The sequence below is a fragment of the Sinocyclocheilus grahami genome, unplaced genomic scaffold (assembly GCF_001515645.1).
Source record: "Sinocyclocheilus grahami isolate Dianchi unplaced genomic scaffold, SAMN03320097.WGS_v1.1 scaffold595.1, whole genome shotgun sequence".
In the NCBI taxonomy this organism is placed as follows: Eukaryota; Metazoa; Chordata; class Actinopteri; order Cypriniformes; family Cyprinidae; genus Sinocyclocheilus; species Sinocyclocheilus grahami.
The window spans coordinates 502,885-523,200 of NW_015505774.1; the positions used below are offsets into that span (position 1 = coordinate 502,885).

General features: G+C 35.9%; 1 protein-coding gene across 2 annotated transcripts in view; it reads left to right on the forward strand.

Annotated features, from left to right (window-relative positions):
* The window catches only part of appa (amyloid beta (A4) precursor protein a), a 49,519-nt gene that overhangs the window by 3,012 nt on the left and 26,191 nt on the right, over positions 1 to 20,316 (forward strand). For both annotated transcript variants that reach the window (XM_016240615.1, XM_016240616.1), the window contains exons 2-5: positions 16,310 to 16,477; positions 17,391 to 17,520; positions 17,606 to 17,718; positions 19,097 to 19,287. In XM_016240615.1, coding sequence (XP_016096101.1) covers positions 16,310 to 16,477; positions 17,391 to 17,520; positions 17,606 to 17,718; positions 19,097 to 19,287 — 602 coding nt within the window. The remainder of the gene's footprint in view (positions 1 to 16,309; positions 16,478 to 17,390; positions 17,521 to 17,605; positions 17,719 to 19,096; positions 19,288 to 20,316) is intronic.

The following is a 20,316-nucleotide window of genomic DNA, read 5'->3' on the forward strand; positions in this document are numbered from 1 at the left end:
TATGAGATCGTTCCGTAACTCCCCAACCGGACCTCACCGGACAATGGCACCTTTTTAGTTACACCCAGTGTCACTACCCCCTCCTACCCTGCGAATTTCGAGCCCCGGGACGCCCCTGTTGCTTGGAACAAAGCCATAGAGATTAAAGTCTTTCCCCTGCGCTGCCCTGGGACGGCTCGCCAGAGAGCTCGTGGGTGATTCCCGTTTACATCATGAAGCAGACTTTCAAACTCCAGTCTGAACACCACTGGCCACAAGCTTTGGGCTCTGCTCTCACGGAGCATACTTATTTATATAGCATATTTTATTTTAGATGAACTAGAAACCATGTTTAATTTGTAAAGTTTTATTTTGAAATGTAAGTCAATAACAATTGGCTGGAGCCAGAGCCAATAGTGAAAGTCTTTGCGCTAGGAGACCCCGCCCCATTTTGGAGGTTCTGCCCACTTTTGGAGTTCACGCCCCATTTTGGAGATCTCCGGTCTGCAGTTATATCTACTTGGAGGAACTCAACGGGATGGAGACTGTCTGGAGCTACATTGTGTTTCGAGGAACACGCTATTTTTAAACACTAACGTTCTGTTTAAGTTTATTTGACTGTAAGACACATTGTCTCTGGGTTGGTCTAAGCCTGTAATTTTCCACCCCCGCAGTCACCGTAGTCTCCGCTGTATTCTCACCGTTCCCAGACTTTTAAAGAATAAGGCACTGTGTTTTTTTAGGGCATGTACGATGGTATTTTTTGGTGAGCGTTGGGGTGCCATGCCAATATCATGATATATGAATATTATAGTCATTGGTATCAAAATACCATGGTATTATTCTCTGATTCCATCACATTGTGGGACTAGAATGAAAATCTAAATGATGTAAACATTAGCCTAAAGCACGTGCAAAGTCTTTTTTTTTAGGCCGTTATGGGATGTTTGTTTATTGTGTGGCAGAGTGAAGATATTGATTGGCTATTAGTAACAGTGTTTAATTGCTTTCACATTTGGTGGATTGCGGTTTTGTTGGTCTCGCCACCAAAAGGTCTGTAGAAATGGAGGTTTGACAGATGTCTCACACTCACTGACAAATGTTAACCACTTACTGTGCGCCCCTATTTTTGAGCATTTTCTGAAAAACGACATACCCAAATAAAAATGTCTGTAGCTCTTGAACCCTATGGTCTATATTTATAAAATCTGGTATTGTTTGAAACTACACACTTGAACCTTTGTTACTCTGGAGTCATAATAACTCAAAATTAGTATAGCAACAGAGGTAAACAAGGTCAAATGTACATGAAAGTGACTCACTGACTTTCACATGGCTGCAAATGCAACGCCAAGTTTGTTAATTTAAATTTATTCAGTTTTAGCATTTAATAATTTATTTGTAATGATCTCTGAAATGTAAATTGTAAGTGGGCTATTATAAACCCATGTTTATCTTTATAAACATGATTCATTTTACTTGTGATGTTTTCTATATGGGTTTATTAGCCTAATCCTCATGAACACGTGATGCTAGCGTATTTTAGAGCTAATAAACAAATAAAAAAAAAAATTTTACATTTGTAATTGTAATTTTTGCTTCACATCACGCACTCCAAAACACTATCAAACACCACTTTATTAGCCTAATCCTCATGAACATGTGATGCTAGCATATTTTAGAGCTAATAAACAAAAAAAAAATATTTTTTTTTACATTTGTAATTGTAATTTTTGCTTCACATCACGCACTCCAAAACACTATCAAACACCACACAAACTCTTCTAAAGTCGATGCTCCATGATGGAGAGATTCAGATGTAAGCTTTGGAGAAAATCCGCTCACGGATATACACTCCGTGTAGCGCCGCGACGCCATTCTGTGTAAGCACTAAGCAGCGTGCGTAACGAAGAGGACGCACGAACACACACTAACTTTCTTTTTATTCATTTTTTATTGGCGGCTCGCAATCACACACTAACTTTGTGCATGGATATAAACCTGCTTACGTCAAATGTGCAAACTGTCAATCACTGTAAACGTGTTTGTGGTTGGCTAACACTTCCATCCATCAAAACTTTGCTGGCTAGGCATTGGCTGGCTTCAAACAGCCAAAAACTGCGGTGCGCAGATTGACACCTCGCTAAGCCTGTCAGCGACTCCCTCTCTGTTCTGGGTTATAACATCGCCGGTGATTGAAGGAGAGAGACTGGGAGGGCTCATTTTGCTCGGAAGAGACTATTCTATATGAAACGAATGCCATTTCAAAGCTGAAACTTATATTTCTTTGAAAATGGACGCTATCTATAACTATAACTCAAATCGCTCATGTAAACAAAGGAGGATCTTTCGTTTTTCCCCTATTTTTTCATTGTTTTGGATTAAAAAGTGGGATGCTTTTTGAAGAGTGGACTCTTAATTTGAAATGTGTGCTGGTGTTTCTTCGTATAGTCCGAGCTGACCAGAACTATAGGCGATGAAACGTAAGTACTGCTGTTCACTTTGTACATGTTTAAATGGCGGTCCTTCAGCATTTATGTTAACCCTTTCCTCTCTGGTCTATTGATTTAAAAAACAAGCTCAGAACATGGATCTTGAGTGTTTTAGCTGTCAAATGATATATAGTTTATGATAGTTGATTGAATATTGTTTTAAAACAAAGGTAATAAATAGCACAGACACGCCTAAACATGCCCCACGGGCTGGTGCGAGTTAACAGGTTAAAGCAGATAGACTCAAGGCTGTTTCAGCTGTATTCAGGACATGTCCCGTACATACTACAGTATTGGAACCAGGGCCGGACCTGCCGGCGATACATGTCAAAGTTTATGTATTTTTCTGAAATGGCTAAAAGGCTGTTTTTCAACCAGATGAACCATCATTTCAACTCGACAGCCAATAATGCCAGTTTTTATTTGCAAGAAGCAAAATACAGTAAAATTCTAGTTGCGACAATCATGCCTTGTTTTCCCATCTACTTTCTTCACTAAATGAATTTAAAAAGATTATTTATAAATTTCTTTTACATGTATATGAACCAGCATGACATTTGCGATATTAACTGAACATGTTTTTAGTAATATATCACTTGGAGACTTCTAAATGTTTTTTTTAGTGATGTTTAGGGTTATACACAGTCTTTGCAAACTTGACGGATAAATAAAAAGCATTGTATAAAGGGGTCATATGATGCGATTTAATTTTTTCCTTTCTCTTTGGAGTGTTACAAACTCTTGGTGCATAAAGAAGATCTGTAAATTTGCAAAGACTAAAGTCTCAAATCCAAAGAGATATTCTTTCTAAAAGTTAAGAGTCAGCCACGCCTACCTAAAACGGCTCGTTCTACGTATCACTCTCCCTACAAATCGCCGTCCAAAGCCACGCCCCCTGAATGCATGATCCTGGTCGTGCACAGACCAGACGACCAGAGACAACATTACTACAATACATCATGTGTCCTTCACCGGTGAGAAAACTTTATAGTACAGTTAGTAACAGTACTACAATACCAAGGAAGGAAGGAAGGTCAGATTGTTGATGTTTGCCTGCCATTCTCACTCTGTCTGCACAGCGTACGTGAATGTGCTGATGACGTATCCTGTCTGTGTGAACAGGGTGCACAGAGGTATGCAAATACATAAGTTGACAGGCAGGTAAAAAAGCCTATCATAATGTTCGGACCGAACATTTTGATTGGACGAACATTTCTTGGTCCTACACCTTCCACAGAATATATAAATACATTTAGACCACTTAATTTAATGATTGCTATCTGGATGTAAAGAGACTTTCAACCAGCATAACAAAAAATGTTTCTGAAGACAATCACCTATTGCACCTTTAATTTGTGTTATTACTCATAAATGTTCACAAAAGTCTCAAGGTTATTATTAGCCCCTTTCACACAGTAATACCAGTAAATTGCCGTAAAATTACAGGAACGACTTTACCGGTAAATACAAAAATGCACAGTTCACACTAGGGCTGTCGCGATTCGTCGATTTTATTTGACTATTCGATTTTTTAAAAATCCTCAACTTCATTTAGCTTGCGTCGACTAACTGGCAAAATACCGAAATGGTATTTATATGGACGAGAATCCATGAAACACATTATTAGACTGTTTCCAAAGGCTGCATGATATATTAAACCATAATTAAGCGTAATTGTGAATTCACAAACGCTACGATTTAATTGGCTAAATAATTATATGCGAAGCAGTTCTAATACAGTATATGCGCTTTAATTATTTACATGCGTGTAGGTTAAGTACGTGCGTCACACAGCGGCTCTGTTCACAGTAGTTCCACAGGAACTGATATCATTTACATTTCAAACTCCATCTCTGCATGTTGTTGTGAGTTTGGGTTTATTATAACGTTCATCTGGGAACACAAGTAACAGTACTACAATACCAAGGAAGGAAGGAAGGTCAGATTGTTGATGTTTGCCTGCCATTCTCACTCTGTCTGCACAGCGTACGTGAATGTGCTGATGACGTATCCTGTCTGTGTGAACAGGGTGCACAGAGGTATGCAAATACATAAGTTGACAGGCAGGTAAAAAAGCCTATCATAATGTTCGGACCGAACATTTTGATTGGACGAACATTTCTTGGTCCTACACCTTCCACAGAATATATAAATACATTTAGACCACTTAATATTGGCACCCTCTGTAGGCCTTTGTTGTAATGCGTAATGTACATTAGCTCTATTGTTTATAAAACATTATGTATTTTAACAGTTTTGTTCAATCAAATTATATGATTTCTTGCTTTTGATACTTTATTTGAACTAACTATTATTGCCTCATTGCTATTATGAATGTACTGAATGTACAGCGCTCTCTCCCACCTTCAATACCACGACTGAGGTGCCCTTGAACATGGCACCGAACCCCCAACTGCTCCCCGGGCGCCGCAGCATAAATGGCTGCCCACTGCTCCGGGTTTGTGTTCACGGTGTGTGTGTGTGTGTTCACTGCTGTGTGTGTGCACTTAGGATGGGATAAATGCAGAGCACTAATTCCAAGTATGGGTCACCATACTTGGCCACATGTCACTTCACTTCACTTATATAAATATTTTAAGTGATTTTAAAGGCTATTGTTCACTTACATCTATTTTTATTACCACAAAAAAAAATTATTATAATTATAGAGCCCTATGAAATCAGTTTTGTTTCCAAATTCATTTTCTATACTCTGTTTTAATGTTTAAATTAAATTTTATTAATCGAAAAGCTTGTCTAATTAATTGAGTTTTACAGTTTTATCTTTACCAAATTCTGTTTTCCATTATTTTCTGGATTCCATTTTAATGGTTACATTAAATTTGAATAATCAAAAGCATCTCCAATAAATTGATTTTTTTAATTATTTTTTTTTTATTTTATTTTTTCAGAAATACGGCACATTTTACATTTTTCTCCTAAATAAATTCTGGTAAATAACATTTCTGGTAAATTCTCCTTTAAAAAGTGTTTTTTGATTATAATTTTATTATTAGTAGACTAGAACACGTGGATATGTTGTTATTCTTACATTATAATACTGAACTTTGATTTCAGTAATTTGGACTATGAGATGGACACTTGCTTCTTGCACTCTATGTTGCACTTTACTTTTGCTTTAAAAAGAGGATTTCATAGAAATTTGGATTTCATTTGGTTTAATAAAATATTCGTAAGTAAAATTGTTGATATTTTTTTTTTGTGCAGGAAATGAATCGTTTAGGTTAATCGATTAATCGATAAATTAGTCAATAGATTAATCGAAATAAAAATAGTCGTTAGTGGCAACCCTAGTTCACACAGGCAAGGACGTTGCGTCCTTTTACTGGTAAAACACCATTCACACATCAGTTTCAAAATACTGTTAAATTCTGAGACATCATTAACCAGAAATTACCTCTGCGCTTCCTGGTGTTGTGTTTGTAAACATGGAGGGGTTTACGCGGTCAGTGTTTTTGTTGATGTTTTCATTTTTGTGTCAAACGTTCACATTCACATTCAGCTGCTTTTGGCCCAGAGACTCGTATTAGACGACTTCAATCCGAACTACACAGCACAGAGTTGTGTCATCTGCATCAGAATGTTATGACTGGCCCAGAGTAGACATCTTACGTCAGTGCATTCTGAACCTGTACGTACTCATACGTTAATCTTCATTCTGCGTTCACACAGAGCAGATTACCGGTAATTTACTGGTAATGGTATTTACCGTATTTTTGAAAAGGTCCGGTTCACGCATGGTCTCTTAACGGTAATTTACCAGTTAAGACCGTATGTGTGAAAGAGGCTATCGTTAAGTAAAACTGAAACTAAAACTAAAACTATAAAAAATATATTTTCTTTACTTGAAATAAAAGAAACATTAACTGAACTGAAATAAAATATAAATATGTTCAGCAAGTTGCTAAGGCAACATTTCTCATTTTAATTACTAAAAATATAAAAATGTAAAGTCAAAATTTAAACTACTAAAAATGACAAAAACACAATAAAATGACTAAAACTTTAGCTACAATTTAAATTAATATAAAAAATTCAGAATATTATTTAAAAACAACTCTCATAAATAGTATCTCAGTGATACTAACATAACACTGATCTACCCATTGTTTTTTTTCTTAGTTTAAAAATGTTGTAATAAAGTGTACAGTATGTACATAAATATTGCTGTTTAATGATGCATATAAATAAAAAACAATATATTTGAATTGTCATGAATGATTCATTTGCATTATCACGCAGTAATATTCATAGACGTCTTGATGTGTCTTGAATCTTTTACTAAAAACGTGGGTAAATATTGCTTTTGGTGCTTATAAATGTATGAAATACAAAAAAAGTATAAATATATGAAGTATAAATATTCATAATTTAGTGAAAAACTGTTTTTAATTAGATTTTATAGTATTTTCATGCATTAAATGCCCTTTTAAGAGCAAATGTGTAAATAAAATATCATATATATCTTGCAGTAATGGTGAATTTATTCATTTGGCACATTTAGTTCTAATCCATAAAAAGCAATAATTAAAAAAAAAAAAAAGTAAAATATTATTCATTGACAAATTGAAAAATGTTTTTCTTAGCAAATTAACTTACATTTTGCCTGGTGGATGATATATAACAATACACCAGTGGGTTTTTCATTTTCTTAAGTTCTGTTTTTGTGTTGTTTAATCAAGATTTATCCTTTTAACAGGACTGTTTTGTTAAACCCATTTAGTTGTAATGCATCAAATGCAGTAATTGTAGCTTTAGGATTGCAGATGTCTTGTGGTCTCGTGGGTTTTTCCTCGCGGCCATTCTATATTTAGCGTTTCTCTGGAGAGCGAGTGAGCGAGAGAGAGCCGGGGTGTGGCACTCCTTCCTCAGCATTTCCAGCCTTCCTCTCATTCTGCTGTGAGGTTTCATCATAAAATCCATCTGGAGTTGTTTCATAAATGAGATGATGAGTTTTGAAATTTTGAAGTAGAAGGAAATCTTTTCGAGAAATTGTTTGTGATTTTTCTCATTTTTACTTGGAAACATTTTTTGCTCAGAAACGACTCGTAAATTTCACAAGTAATTACAAAGAAACGGCAAGTAGCACTGAATTAAACATGAAATTTTGAAATAGAAGGACTGAAATGGTATAATCCTTTGAAAAATTGCTTGTGGTTTTTCTAAAGTCGCCTTGGATTTTCTTTTAAATCTTCTGAATGAAGAAATGTAATGTAAATGTACTTTGGAACGATTTTCACATAGAAGTTACTAATAAATTTCGCAAATAATTACAAATGGCAAGTAACAGAATTAATGGGAAATTTTGTAGTAAGACTAGAACAGAAAAATTGCTGGTGATTTTTCTCATTTTAAAGTCACTTTGGATTGCTAAATCAGGGCTCGACGATAAGATCTGCCCGATGGCCCGGGGCCAGTGTGAAAGACACCGAAGTAGTAAGACTAGAACAGAAAAATTGCTGGTGATTTTTCTCATTTTAAAGTCACTTTGGATTGCTAAATCCAGCGTTTGCTAAATCAGGGCTCGACGATAAGATCTGCCCGATGGCCCGGGGCCAGTGTGAAAGACACCGAGGACATTTGACGAATTTGTCACTGGCCCAATCGGTCCACTGCTGCGTCGTCATGAAAGTTTATCATTTGCACGTGTTTTTAAGCCTTTAAGAAAGACGCGAAAGACAAATCTCCATTCAGTACTTACACAGAGAGATCCGTCTTGAACAGACAAATACATAAGTGTGCCAAAATACCCATCTTGGCGAGTAACTTTGTAGCTTTAACAATGATTAATCTATATTTAATTTATACAGTAGTGGAGTACACACTGGTCGACTGGCCATTTTTTGTTTTATTTCAACCGATCTCTGTTCGGGACTTGCACAAACTGCATGCAATCATTTCTCAAAATGTCATTTCTTGTGTGGAAATATTACAAAGTATGTAAGCGACCATTAACAGAGGCCAGAGATGCTGAAGACGGACGCAAAGAGGAGAAAATACGGTAGCAGGCAGAGCAAGCTCTCACTGTAATAGAACGACTAAACCAGTATTTTCTTCAATAATCCTTCAAAAACTTGCTTGTGATTTTTCTAATTTTTGTAGTCACTTTGTAAATAAATGTAAACAAAAATAAAAACGTAAAAATTAATTTAATAACAATTTCAGCATTAAAATAATAGTGCGTTTGTAATTGAACAAGGCGAGAATACAATCTTTCTTCACTATTGTGGCACATGGGGCGGCTCTTTCGGCTTCCTCCTCCTGTTTACTCCCAAAGCGGACGTCCACTTTTTGTGCAGACACAAATGTGTGTGTGTGTCTGTACTCTCTGACAGATTCATCTGGATAGCGTTTGTAAGTAATACGTCTGTTTGACGGTGGCCTACATTTGCAGTGAGGGCAGGAGCGTTTGAAGGATTATTGTATTGTCCCTCTGTCTCAGATGTGAACACACGTACTGCTTATTGTGATTGTTTTACTGCGGTATAAAAACATCAGTGATCATTTTATGGTGGGAATTTGGGCAGAAGAACATTGATTCAATAAAAGCACGTTTTTGAAGGAGTAAAAGCTCAAGCGTGTTTGTTCGTGTGAATATGAAGTCAGATGTGAATGTGATCTCAGGGTTTCACTGTCACTCCATCATCCATCAGTCTCCGATCTCATATACAGTATTATCCATGGAGAAGTGACGTATCATAGACAGTATCAGGACTGACTAATGTAATCATAGTTAAATTATTTGTGTTGATGGGATTATGCTGATATTGGAGACCAGGCTTCTGAAATAATAAACAGTTATTCATAATTTTTACTGCACATGATCATATTTTGATGCCTGATTTCACTTAGGAATATAAAATCTACTCTATTTATATCACATAAAATTTCAAGTGTATACAATTTCAGATTGATTTTATTCATTTTAATATGTGAAAACATAGAAAATATCCATACAATATATAATATACAATAAATTGTACATTTATGTTCAATTGTTGGCATAATGTAGTACTGTTGATTCAATTCCAATTTCATTTCAACAAAAGCATTTTTTTAGATGTTATCATATACACATTTTTATGTTACCTCAAACTTGTTTAAAATCAAATACAATGTAACAAATACAACGTAAGCTTTTCTGCTGAACATGATCATGTTTTGATGCCCGGTTTCATGCAGGTATATAAAATATATTTATATCACAAATTTTAAAGTGCAAACAATTTCAGACTGATTCAGCTTTATTTGGATTATGTATAGATAATACTGCTTAGATAATGTCTATAACAATAATATTGTAAATTAATGTGCAGTTGTTCATTATTTTGTCGTAATAGAGTACAGTTGATTCAGTCATGTTAAATAATATATTTAATGTCTCTTTTAGCTCAGCGCTTTTAGTTACCAAATCCACATTTTTATGTTACCTCGTAAACATATTTTTTGTTTGTTTGTTGGTTTTAAGTCAAAATAAAATAATATATAAAAAATGTAAATATAAAAAGTACCACATTATTTATTTGTTCTATTTAACATTGTAATGGTTTGATGGCTAATTTCACTACACAAATGTATCATTTTATGAATTCTATATGTTTTTTTAGTAAATATTGGGTATTAGCTAAATGTAAATGAAGTCTCAGTTGTATCAGTATTACATATATGAGCATATGTTTCATATGCAGTAATAATTATAATGTTGTGATGTCTGTCATCTGTGGATCTGATGTGGAGAGACTCAGAAAATCCCCTCAATGAAAGACTTTCTCCCAGAGGACACTGGAGTTAATGGGCGTGAGGCTGACCGTCGCCGTGGCAGCAGAGCGAGGAGGGGTGCTGCCATGGCAACAGTCTCTGTGGGAACAGACGTCTTTATCACACCGTGTGTGTGTGTGTGTGTGTGAGACAGAGAGAGTTTGTGTGTGTGTTTGTGAGTGCGTTGACTGATCTGTAACCACTGTAACACACACACCCTGAAGATCTGACATCGACCAGGAGCAGATATTATCGCGCACACACTCGTAATCAGTGCACAGATGGGATATCAGCTCTTCAGGGAAAGTACTTAAAATTGTCATTTAAAATCACAAATGTCACAATACAAAAAAAAAAGTTTCAAAATAGATGTCATTTTCTTTATGCAATGTATTATTTATTCATTTCTTTCTTGTGATGTTGGTTTTAAATGTGATGTGTTTTCATGAGATTCAGCATCTCATCCTGACACCTTGTCAGTCGCAATGACTCCGTGATCTCCATATCCTTGTCCTCATGGGTCTGCCTGTCTCTCTCTCTCTCTCTCTCTCTGTTGGGTGTCATAATGGCCTGTCTTTCTGTTCGTGGGCTCACCCCGGGTCCTGAGCTGCTCTGATAAAACCCTTCCCAATTAAACTCGTGCCGATCACAGCACTGTATTTGCATGTAGATGTGATGAGAGCTCAGCAGATGGTTGGACGTTCATCAAACCATAACACACAGGTCATATGGGACAGAACTAGCCTGACTGACCAATCACATGGCTCCACTGAGGGCCAGTGTGATGCCATAGAGGCTGCTATGTCATTTAAGTGGACAGTGCGTGAAAGTTTAGTTGATTGGGTCATTTATACACTAGATTAGAGTCGGAATGAGCACTATTATTATATTAGTTTAAGTGTATTTTGGACTCAAGTGGTTCATAATGTGAATCTGATTACACTGATGCATACTGATTCATTCATTTGATATGGATGAAATGAATCATCTGATCTTATTCTTTGTGTCCATCAAGATCCAAATAAAAGAAAATAATCTAATTATATGTATGTATATATTCACACACATATTTTCAGTACAGTATGTGTTTGAATGTGGAAGTGAATTGATCTGGTTTAGTTATTTATACTAATATTCCAGTGGCTGATTGCAGCAGTTAATGTTCAAACTCATAATTCAACACAGTTACTGACATATTCAAGTTGTTTGATCAGATATTTGCTCAGTGGTTGATTTTTAACAAGCTTCACTTAAGAAAACTGTTTTCTTCAGATGTTGCTCTTTCATGGCTTGGAATGCAGGTTGACATCTTAGCAATTATTATCAATTATGTTTAATGTAAGTGCTCACATTGTCTTATTTGTTTCTCCTACAATTCCTGTGCAGAAATCAAAACAGAGACAACCCAGAGATATGTAGTTAACTGAAACTAAAAACGAAATTACTCCAACTTAAACTGAAATTAAAATGGACAAAGAAAATGTAATAATAATAATAATTAAAATTAATAAAAATTAAAATAGCATCTCATTGATGCTAAAATAACACTGACTCGTGAGTCACATCAATGCTTTCAAATGTGAAGCGGCTCAGATCATTTGATGAGAAATGTTTGAGTTTATATTTAGATCTCTAACTTTGGTATCTTGGCAAATCTAAACACAGTTTGAGACAATGTTGAGATCTGAAACTCTAGAGGAGACACATGTGAGATTACTGGGCTCTTTTTTTTCAGGAGAAACAGCTGAGAAGCAGGAGAGACTTCAGCTAAAGTCTCCGATGATCTTGTATGAATTTCTTAGGATTTCTAGGCAAATAAGCAACTCAAACAAGAAACTGATTTATTCTTTCTTTAAGTTGAAATATCATCCATATAATTATTGCACCAGGTTGCATCTCAGTTGAGGTTTCAGATGAGGTTAGCTGTTCTCATTTACCAGGTTAAACTCTGTTCTCTACAGTAAATTATCCAGCAACATATTAACCTTTTACCGAGAAGCAAACTGTATAATTAACTAAAGCAAGTTACCTACTTGTTGCATGTTTCTCCAGTCTTGGAGCTTGTTGAGTTCAGAACGTTTATTTATAATTAAAGATTGGATTTAAAGGCCTCTTTCCTTTAAATACATGTTTTGCATGTCATTATCAGTGGAGAACAGAGGTCAGAGGTCGTGTTGATCAGTATCTGATGGTTTATGGTCAGCAGGTGTGATCAGACAGCAGGAGGTCACGTGACTCAAATGCTTTGATGCCTCACACACCGTCACTAGGCCTATCAGTCATACCCACCAGCTCTTGTTCAGTTTGTGTGAATCACTCCAGCAATGATTCAGTAATCCTGTATTTGTGTGTTTATTAAGCTGTCATCACATTCAGAGAGATCTCACCGTCCAGGAATGTGTGTGATGCTGAAGTTGTCTGTAGGGGGTGTGGCTTCATTTGACCGTGGGCGGCATTCAAATCATGTTGACTCTGACCAGCAGCTTTATGGGAGTTTATCCCTTATCCCCGGCTGACCCTGTGATCCCACACATGTCCGCGTGTTAGGACGGCATGTGCTGGCGTGTGAAGAAACGCCTGCGTTCAGAAGGATGTGTTTGTACCTACTTAACCATATTTTAGAGACAAATTTGTACCCAGAAGTGAGTTAAGCCTGACAAGACCTCCTATTGGGGATGTCCTTATTGATAAAACACTATAAAAATAAATAGTAAAAATGTAAATATTTTCTGTTAGGGTTAGTGTGTGAGTTAGGGTATATTATTTATAACTAGTTGTGTATAAAGACAATAGAAGTATGTTGTCCCCATTTACATTCCCAGCTAAAAGGCAATGTTCTCACAACTTTCACTAATATTTTGTCATATTTGAAAGCTCTTAAAGTAATGTTTATGGTATGTTCTTTTAACTATTTGATATATATTCTCTACACTGAGAGAAAACATTCTGAGATCAGAATTTTCCAAATGTCCTTATGATGTTATTTTTGTAACGTTTTTGTTTCAATAACATTCTAATCGTTACAAGAAAATTGGACATTTTTACTTTATCAGCTTATTATAAATAAGCTTTCAGAAACATATTTGGGGTGAAATTAAAATTAATAGAATGTTGTAAGAAACGTTTTTGTAACCTTTAAGTAACGTTATAGCAACAAAAAGAAAACTGGACATTTCAACTTTTTAGAAATGTTTCTAAAACAATGTTCCCACAATGTTTTTACAACCTAAATTTGTTTCCTGGGTAGCTGAGTATAATGTCCCCCACAAGTATAGTAATACCAGTACATTTCGATCTTGTGGGGACATTTTTTGGTCCACATGAGGAAAATGGCTTATAAATAATACAGAATTCAGAAGTTTTTTTGAAAATCTGAAAATGCAGAAAGTTTTGAGTGAGGTTTAGGGTAAGGGGATAGAAAATATAGTTTGTACAATATAAAAACCATTACACCTATGGAATGACCCCATTAATTATAGGAATGCCAGTGTGTGTGTGTGTGGGTGTGGGTGTGTGTACCTATTTAACCATATTTTGGGGACAAATTTGTACCCAAAAGTGAGCAAAACCTTACAAAATAAAGTAAACAAAGTTTTTTTGAAATTGTAAAAATGCAGAAAGTTTTGTAGGTGAGGGGTAGGGTTAGGGGTGGGTTTAGGTATATACGATGGGTTTAGTGTATAACTATCTGTATATAAAAACAATAGAAGTCTATGTAATGTCCCCATTTAGCTAAGTAAACGTGTGTGTGTGTGTGTGTGTACTGGTTTATATATCCTGGTGGGGACTTAAACCTGACTACACACAGACTCATGGGGACTCGTGTCACGGTGGGGACCTAAATTGTGGTCCCCACGGGTACAAAAGCTTATAAATCATACAGAATTAAGTTTTTTGAAAATCTAAAAATGCACAAAGTTTCCTGTGAGGGGTAGGTTTAGGGGTAGGGTTGGTGTAGGGCAATAGAATATACGGTCTGTACAGTATAACAACCATTACGCCTATGGAGAGTCCCCACAAGGATAGCTTACCAGACGTGTGTGTGTGTTAAGCTCTTTAGGATAATCTGTCTGCTTCACTTAAATCAAAAATGTTGGAAAATTATGCAAATGTGCACGCATATAATGTGATTAATTTGCATATTTTAAAATGTTTGCTTTTGTGCATTAAAGTTCATTAGGTTAAAGTAAAGGGTGTTTTGTCTAGTTCAGCTGTAGTGTCGTGCAGTGCAGTATCAGTCGGTTCTCTGTTCATAACATCACAGTCTGATCACAAACAGGACATTGTTTTCTTGCCAACACGTTGCTAATAAGATTAGCAAACACAAAACGTTAGCAGGTCTTCCTCTTTCTGTCTGTCTGTCCGTCACTCTCCCTCCTGCGTGCGTCTTTGTCCTTCCTCAACACAATGCGCTCATTCAGCGGCCTTTCTCAGCCTTACGGAAACTGTCTCACATGGAGCTCAAAATAGACCCAAACTCCCTCAGATGGGCGTCACAAATTAAACGACGTTTGTGTGTCTTAAAAAAGCTCTCAAACAAGAGCTGTTATTACGATCAGTGGGTATCAGGCTGGAGATGGAGACGGAGAACTCAGTATTTCTGTCGTTTTCCAGTACTATTATCTAACATCCCTAAACAAAGATACATTACTTTAGGAAGCAAAATAAGCTTAAGATATTAAGGAAAAAATTATCAAAATTAAGAGGGTTTTATGCTTAAAACAAGAAAAAGTATCTGACAATGGGGTCAGAAAAATAGTCTTGTTTTTCTTTTTAATGTAGTTTATTTTTCTGACCCCATTTTCAGATTTGTTTTCTTGTTTTAAGCATAAAGTAACCTCATTTTGAAGATTTATTCTTTTAGAACACAAAGTCTTACCCGTTTAGTCATGCACAACTAACTAGGTCTGTTGTGAATCTAACAAGTCATATTTCACCACACAAATTTAAAAGAAACACATTTTCACATGAGATTCACCAATTATTATTACATTTATTATTGTCCAGGCATGTGCCATTCAGGCAAATCTGTGTTATAGTTTATCTGTACTAATATAATCAGCATTAGTGAGATGGATTTCCCCACTCATGCTCACTGTGTAATCGGTTACTGACCCAGGAAGTCTTTATTTACTCCGTCATGAAGCAATGTTTACTTAGTAAAGTCCTGAGAGCTAATAAAGGTTGAACACGCGGTGCTAGAAATGCTGATAGTGGGTAGTTTAGTTAAGGTCATCAAGGTTTAACCTGTCTAGTCTAGTGTTCTGGCATTATATCAGGGCACTCCTGGTGTTTTGTCTTCTTCCTAATCCACTGTCTGAACTAAACTTGTCCTTCACCGCTGATGGGAACAGACTTTCCATTACGCATTCATTTCCTGTGAGGACTATTATTATTATTAATTATGAAAAAATAAGTAAACTGTATATATATATATATATATATATATTATAATTCATTACAATAATTGTCCTCGTTATTATTATTATTATTAATTATGAAAAAGTATATTTATTTATTTAGGATCTCTGGTTCCTAAATAAAATGAACAGATAGTTTCAGCTCTACATTTTGGTTGCAGCAATAATCTGAATATGATGTGTATATGCATACATGCATTGAAATATTATTTTATACTGTGTGCTGACAGCTTTACACAATAATTTAATTATGACTCAAACACCCACATGAAGTGCAAATAAATACATTCTGTATGTATTCACATGCAGCTAATTTCCATTAAAACAGGTATATTCCAGGGGTCTGGGGAAATTGTTTCAAAGTACACCCTACACCATTTTTTTTACTGTACTCATCAGAATATTGGCAAATTCCACTTAATATTGAAATATTGATGTGCATGTAAACAGTCACTATGTTTTTGAATACTATTCAGGAACCCATAGTATGTGAGTTCCAACATGAAGCACATTTGATTCCATTTCACTTGTATAATGTTGTGTAATTCAGAGTGAAGCAAGGTATATAAATGTACATCAGGATTCGTGCTGATCTGATATGATGGTGTTTGGTGATGTCTGTGGTTTCTTCTGTCGCAGGTGCCGTCAGACTCTGATACGGGACTGCTGGCTGAGCCACAGGTCGCCATGTTCTGCGGGAAACTCAACATGCACATCAACATTCAGACCGGAAAATGGGAACCTGATCCGTCCGGAACCAAGAGCTGCATTGGGACAAAAGAGGGAATCCTGCAGTACTGCCAGGAGGTGAAAACAACGTTCCTGTCATTCATTTATGACTGCAATACAAGGCCAAAGATAATGTGTAAAAGATAATATATGAGCCTGTGCATCATCAGAGTCACGTTAACCCAGAAACACATCTGAGTTTATGAACTAAAGTTCTTAAGAAGGTCTTTGCTCTCTAATGATATAATCATTCATATGTTGTGTCACAATATCGTGTTATTGAGAAAATAAAGATTAGATAATTTATTCAGATGTTAAATAAGACCTCAATAATAGCTGAAGACAAATATATTAAAGGGTTAGTTCACCCAAAAATAAAAACTCTGTCATTAATTACTCACCCTCATGTTGTTCGAAACCCGTAAGACCGTCGTTCATCTTCAGAACACAATTGAAGATATTTTTTGATGAAATCTGAGAGCTCTCTGACCCTCCCATAGACAGCAAGGTAACTACCACATTCAAGGTCCAGAAAAGTACCAAGATGATCGACAAAGTAGTCCGTGTGACATCAGTTGTTCAACTGTAAAGTTACGAAGCTACGAGAATAGTTTTTTTGCACAAATAAAACAAAAAGAACGACTTTATTCCACATTTTCGTCTCTACTGCGTCACTTGTGGACGCACGTTCACGACAGTATCATGACGCGAGCATGTGGCGGCACCGACGCTGACCCAGATCCGGCGTAATGAGGTCATCATGCTGGATCTGGGTCAGCGCCGGCGCCGGACTACTTTGTCGATCATCTTGGTACTTTTCTGGACCTTGAACCTAAAACGTGTAAACTATCAATCAGACAACAGAAGGCATGTAGTAGATTGTGTGCAACAAGTTTAAAAGCAAAGTTCTGATCATTTAGAGGCATGTGTGTGTCAAATATTATGCAGCAGGCTGTACAGTGTTGTAAGCGAGTGTGTCTGTGATGTTCAGGTGTATCCAGGGCTTCAGATCACAAACGTCGTGGAGGCCAATCAGCCTGTCAGTATCTGGGACTGGTGTAAGAAGGGCCGTAAGCAGTGCCGCAGTCATATGCACATCGTGGTGCCGTACCGCTGCCTGGGTGCGTGAGTTTCATCATTTCATCGCCCTGTGTTGTTCCCTCATCTCAAGTTCTCATCATGTGCTTGTTTGTCTTTCTGTATCAGTCGGTGAGTTTGTGAGTGATGCTCTGCTGGTTCCTGATAAGTGTAAATTCCTGCACCAGGAGCGCATGGACATGTGTGAGAGTCACCTGCACTGGCACACCGTCGCCAAAGAGGTCAGAAACCACAGCACACACACACACAACAACATACTCAACACACACTTCTGTTCATTTTGTGTGCATTATATACTGTAAGCTCAAACCACACATGCTCTCTGTAACAAAATGGTTTTGAAAGAAGTCTCTTCTGCTCACCCAGGCTGAATTTATTTGATAAGAAATTGTAATATTGTGAAATATGACAATTTAAAAATTTTCTATGTGAATATATTCTAAAATGTAATTTAAAAAAAATGGGGTAAATTGGATGAAGATACACAAACCTACTCTGACAGAATGGACACAGAGACTGAATCAGATATATATATTTGAGAAAATTACAGCGGATTTACAGTTCAAATCTGACATTTTCCAACAGAACTGGGCACTAATAGAAACATATTTGCTTGACCTTTAAAATGTTGTCAGGGGCTTTTTGTAGTTATCTGTATTTAGTTTAAGTTATTAACGGTTCCTTCTTTTTTTCTCTCTTTTTTTTTCTTTTGTATGGTTATTTATTTATTTATTATTTGTGTATTAATATATTAAAATGCTATGCTATGTGTAAATTGATATGTTTATACAACGTTTAATAAAAACACAGTTTAAAAAAAATGGGGTAAAATTATGCCAGAATTCTCCAAAAATTGGCTTCATTTTATTGATTTTATATTTTTATTTGAATGAATAAAATTATTTTAAATGTGCTTGTTTCAGGGTTATTATAGTTAAACCTAAAACTAAAACTATGAAAAAAACTATAAAATGTTTACTGAAATAAAATATTAAAAAAACGTATATTATTTCAGCCAGTTAACCATACAACATTTCTCATTTTCATTTGATTTAACTTGATGTACCAAAATAACTAAAACCAAAACTGAAATGAAAATGTATAAAAACTATATAGACATATATAAAAACAACAAATAGTAATGATAGAAAAAAAGAGACAAAAACACAACAAACTTGCAAAAACTTTAAAATTAACATTAAAGCAGAAAATATAAAAATAAAATCTAATTCAAAATATTAATAAAAACTATAATTGTATCTTATTGATACTATAATAACACTGATGTGTTTTCATGAAGTCTGTAGATATTCCATCCTATATTTACATACTTAGTATGAGAATCTGTTTATCATTGTAGTTCAATAGATCAATACATTATCAAACATGTACAAACACACCAATGAATAAAAACGCTGCTGTTTCACTAACACTCACAATCTGAACATATTAATGCATGTTTTTTTCAGTGTGACTCTGACTGGGTTTTGAATCATTGTATTGATTGATTTAGAGCGGTTTCATGTTGTTGGTCTTGTGTTTGATATTGATGCTTCAGTAAATGATTCCGTCCAATCGCGCACTCTTCTGTCTCTACAGTCTTGCGGCGACCGCAGCATGAATCTCCATGACTACGGGATGCTGTTGCCATGCGGTATTGACCGTTTCCGTGGCGTCGAGTTTGTTTGCTGCCCTGCAGAAGCGGAGAAAGAGTCAGATAGCGCAGTCGTGGAGGAGGATGATTCAGACGTGTGGTGGGGAGGAGCAGAGACTGACTACAGCGAGAACAGGTGTGTGTGTGTGCGCGTTTTTATGACAAATGAGGACATACATTTGTATAATGACAAAGGTATGACATAGGTATTACAAGGAGGAGGTGACTTTTCAGGACATTACCCCATGTCTCCACTTTTCAAAACGCTTATAAATCACACAGAATGGAGTGTATTGAAAATCTGAAATAGCACAAAGTCTCCTGTAAGGGGTAGGTTTAGGGGTAGGGTTGGTAAAGGGCAATAGAATATACGGTATGTACAGTAGAAAAACCATTACGCCTATGGGATGTCCCCACTTTTCACAAAAACAAACCTGTGTGTGTGTGTGAGCACGCGCGCACTTAACACACACAGAAATCATGACCCTTAGACTTTGACCCCTCGATGATTCTACTGGCTGAAATAACATTTTGGGGGGTGTTTTATTTGGTGCCCGATTAGAAATCCTAAAATATAACGATCATATACAAGTATATCATCTGTGTAGACCATAGAGGAGCTCATCATAGAGCCCAGGACCTATGACGTCCATGATTATAATTATTAATTCTGGCTAAATCTGCCACATATTTGTGGATCACAAATTAGATCACAGTCACTCAGTGACGTTTATATGTACTGTCTCTTATGAAGAAATGAGTACACAGCAGTGTTATTATAGTTAAACAATAACTAAAACCATTTAAAAAAACATTTTCGTTACTTGAAATAATATAAACGTTGACTGAAATAAAATATTTAAAAATGCACATTTATTATGTTTCGGCTAGTTGCCAAGGCAAAATGTATAATTTTAATTTAGTTTAACTTTACGTACTAAAATATCTAAAACTAAAACCGAAATAAACATTTATAATATATATATATATAGAGAGAGAGAGAGAGAGACATATTTACAAAAAACAAAAACTACTAAAAATGACAAAAACACACTACAAAATTACAAAATAAATAATGGTGGGTGCACAAAATGTTGACACTTTGAACCCAATTTGGACATTTTCACTTTTGTGGCCAGCGGTCTAGACATTAATGGCTGTGTGT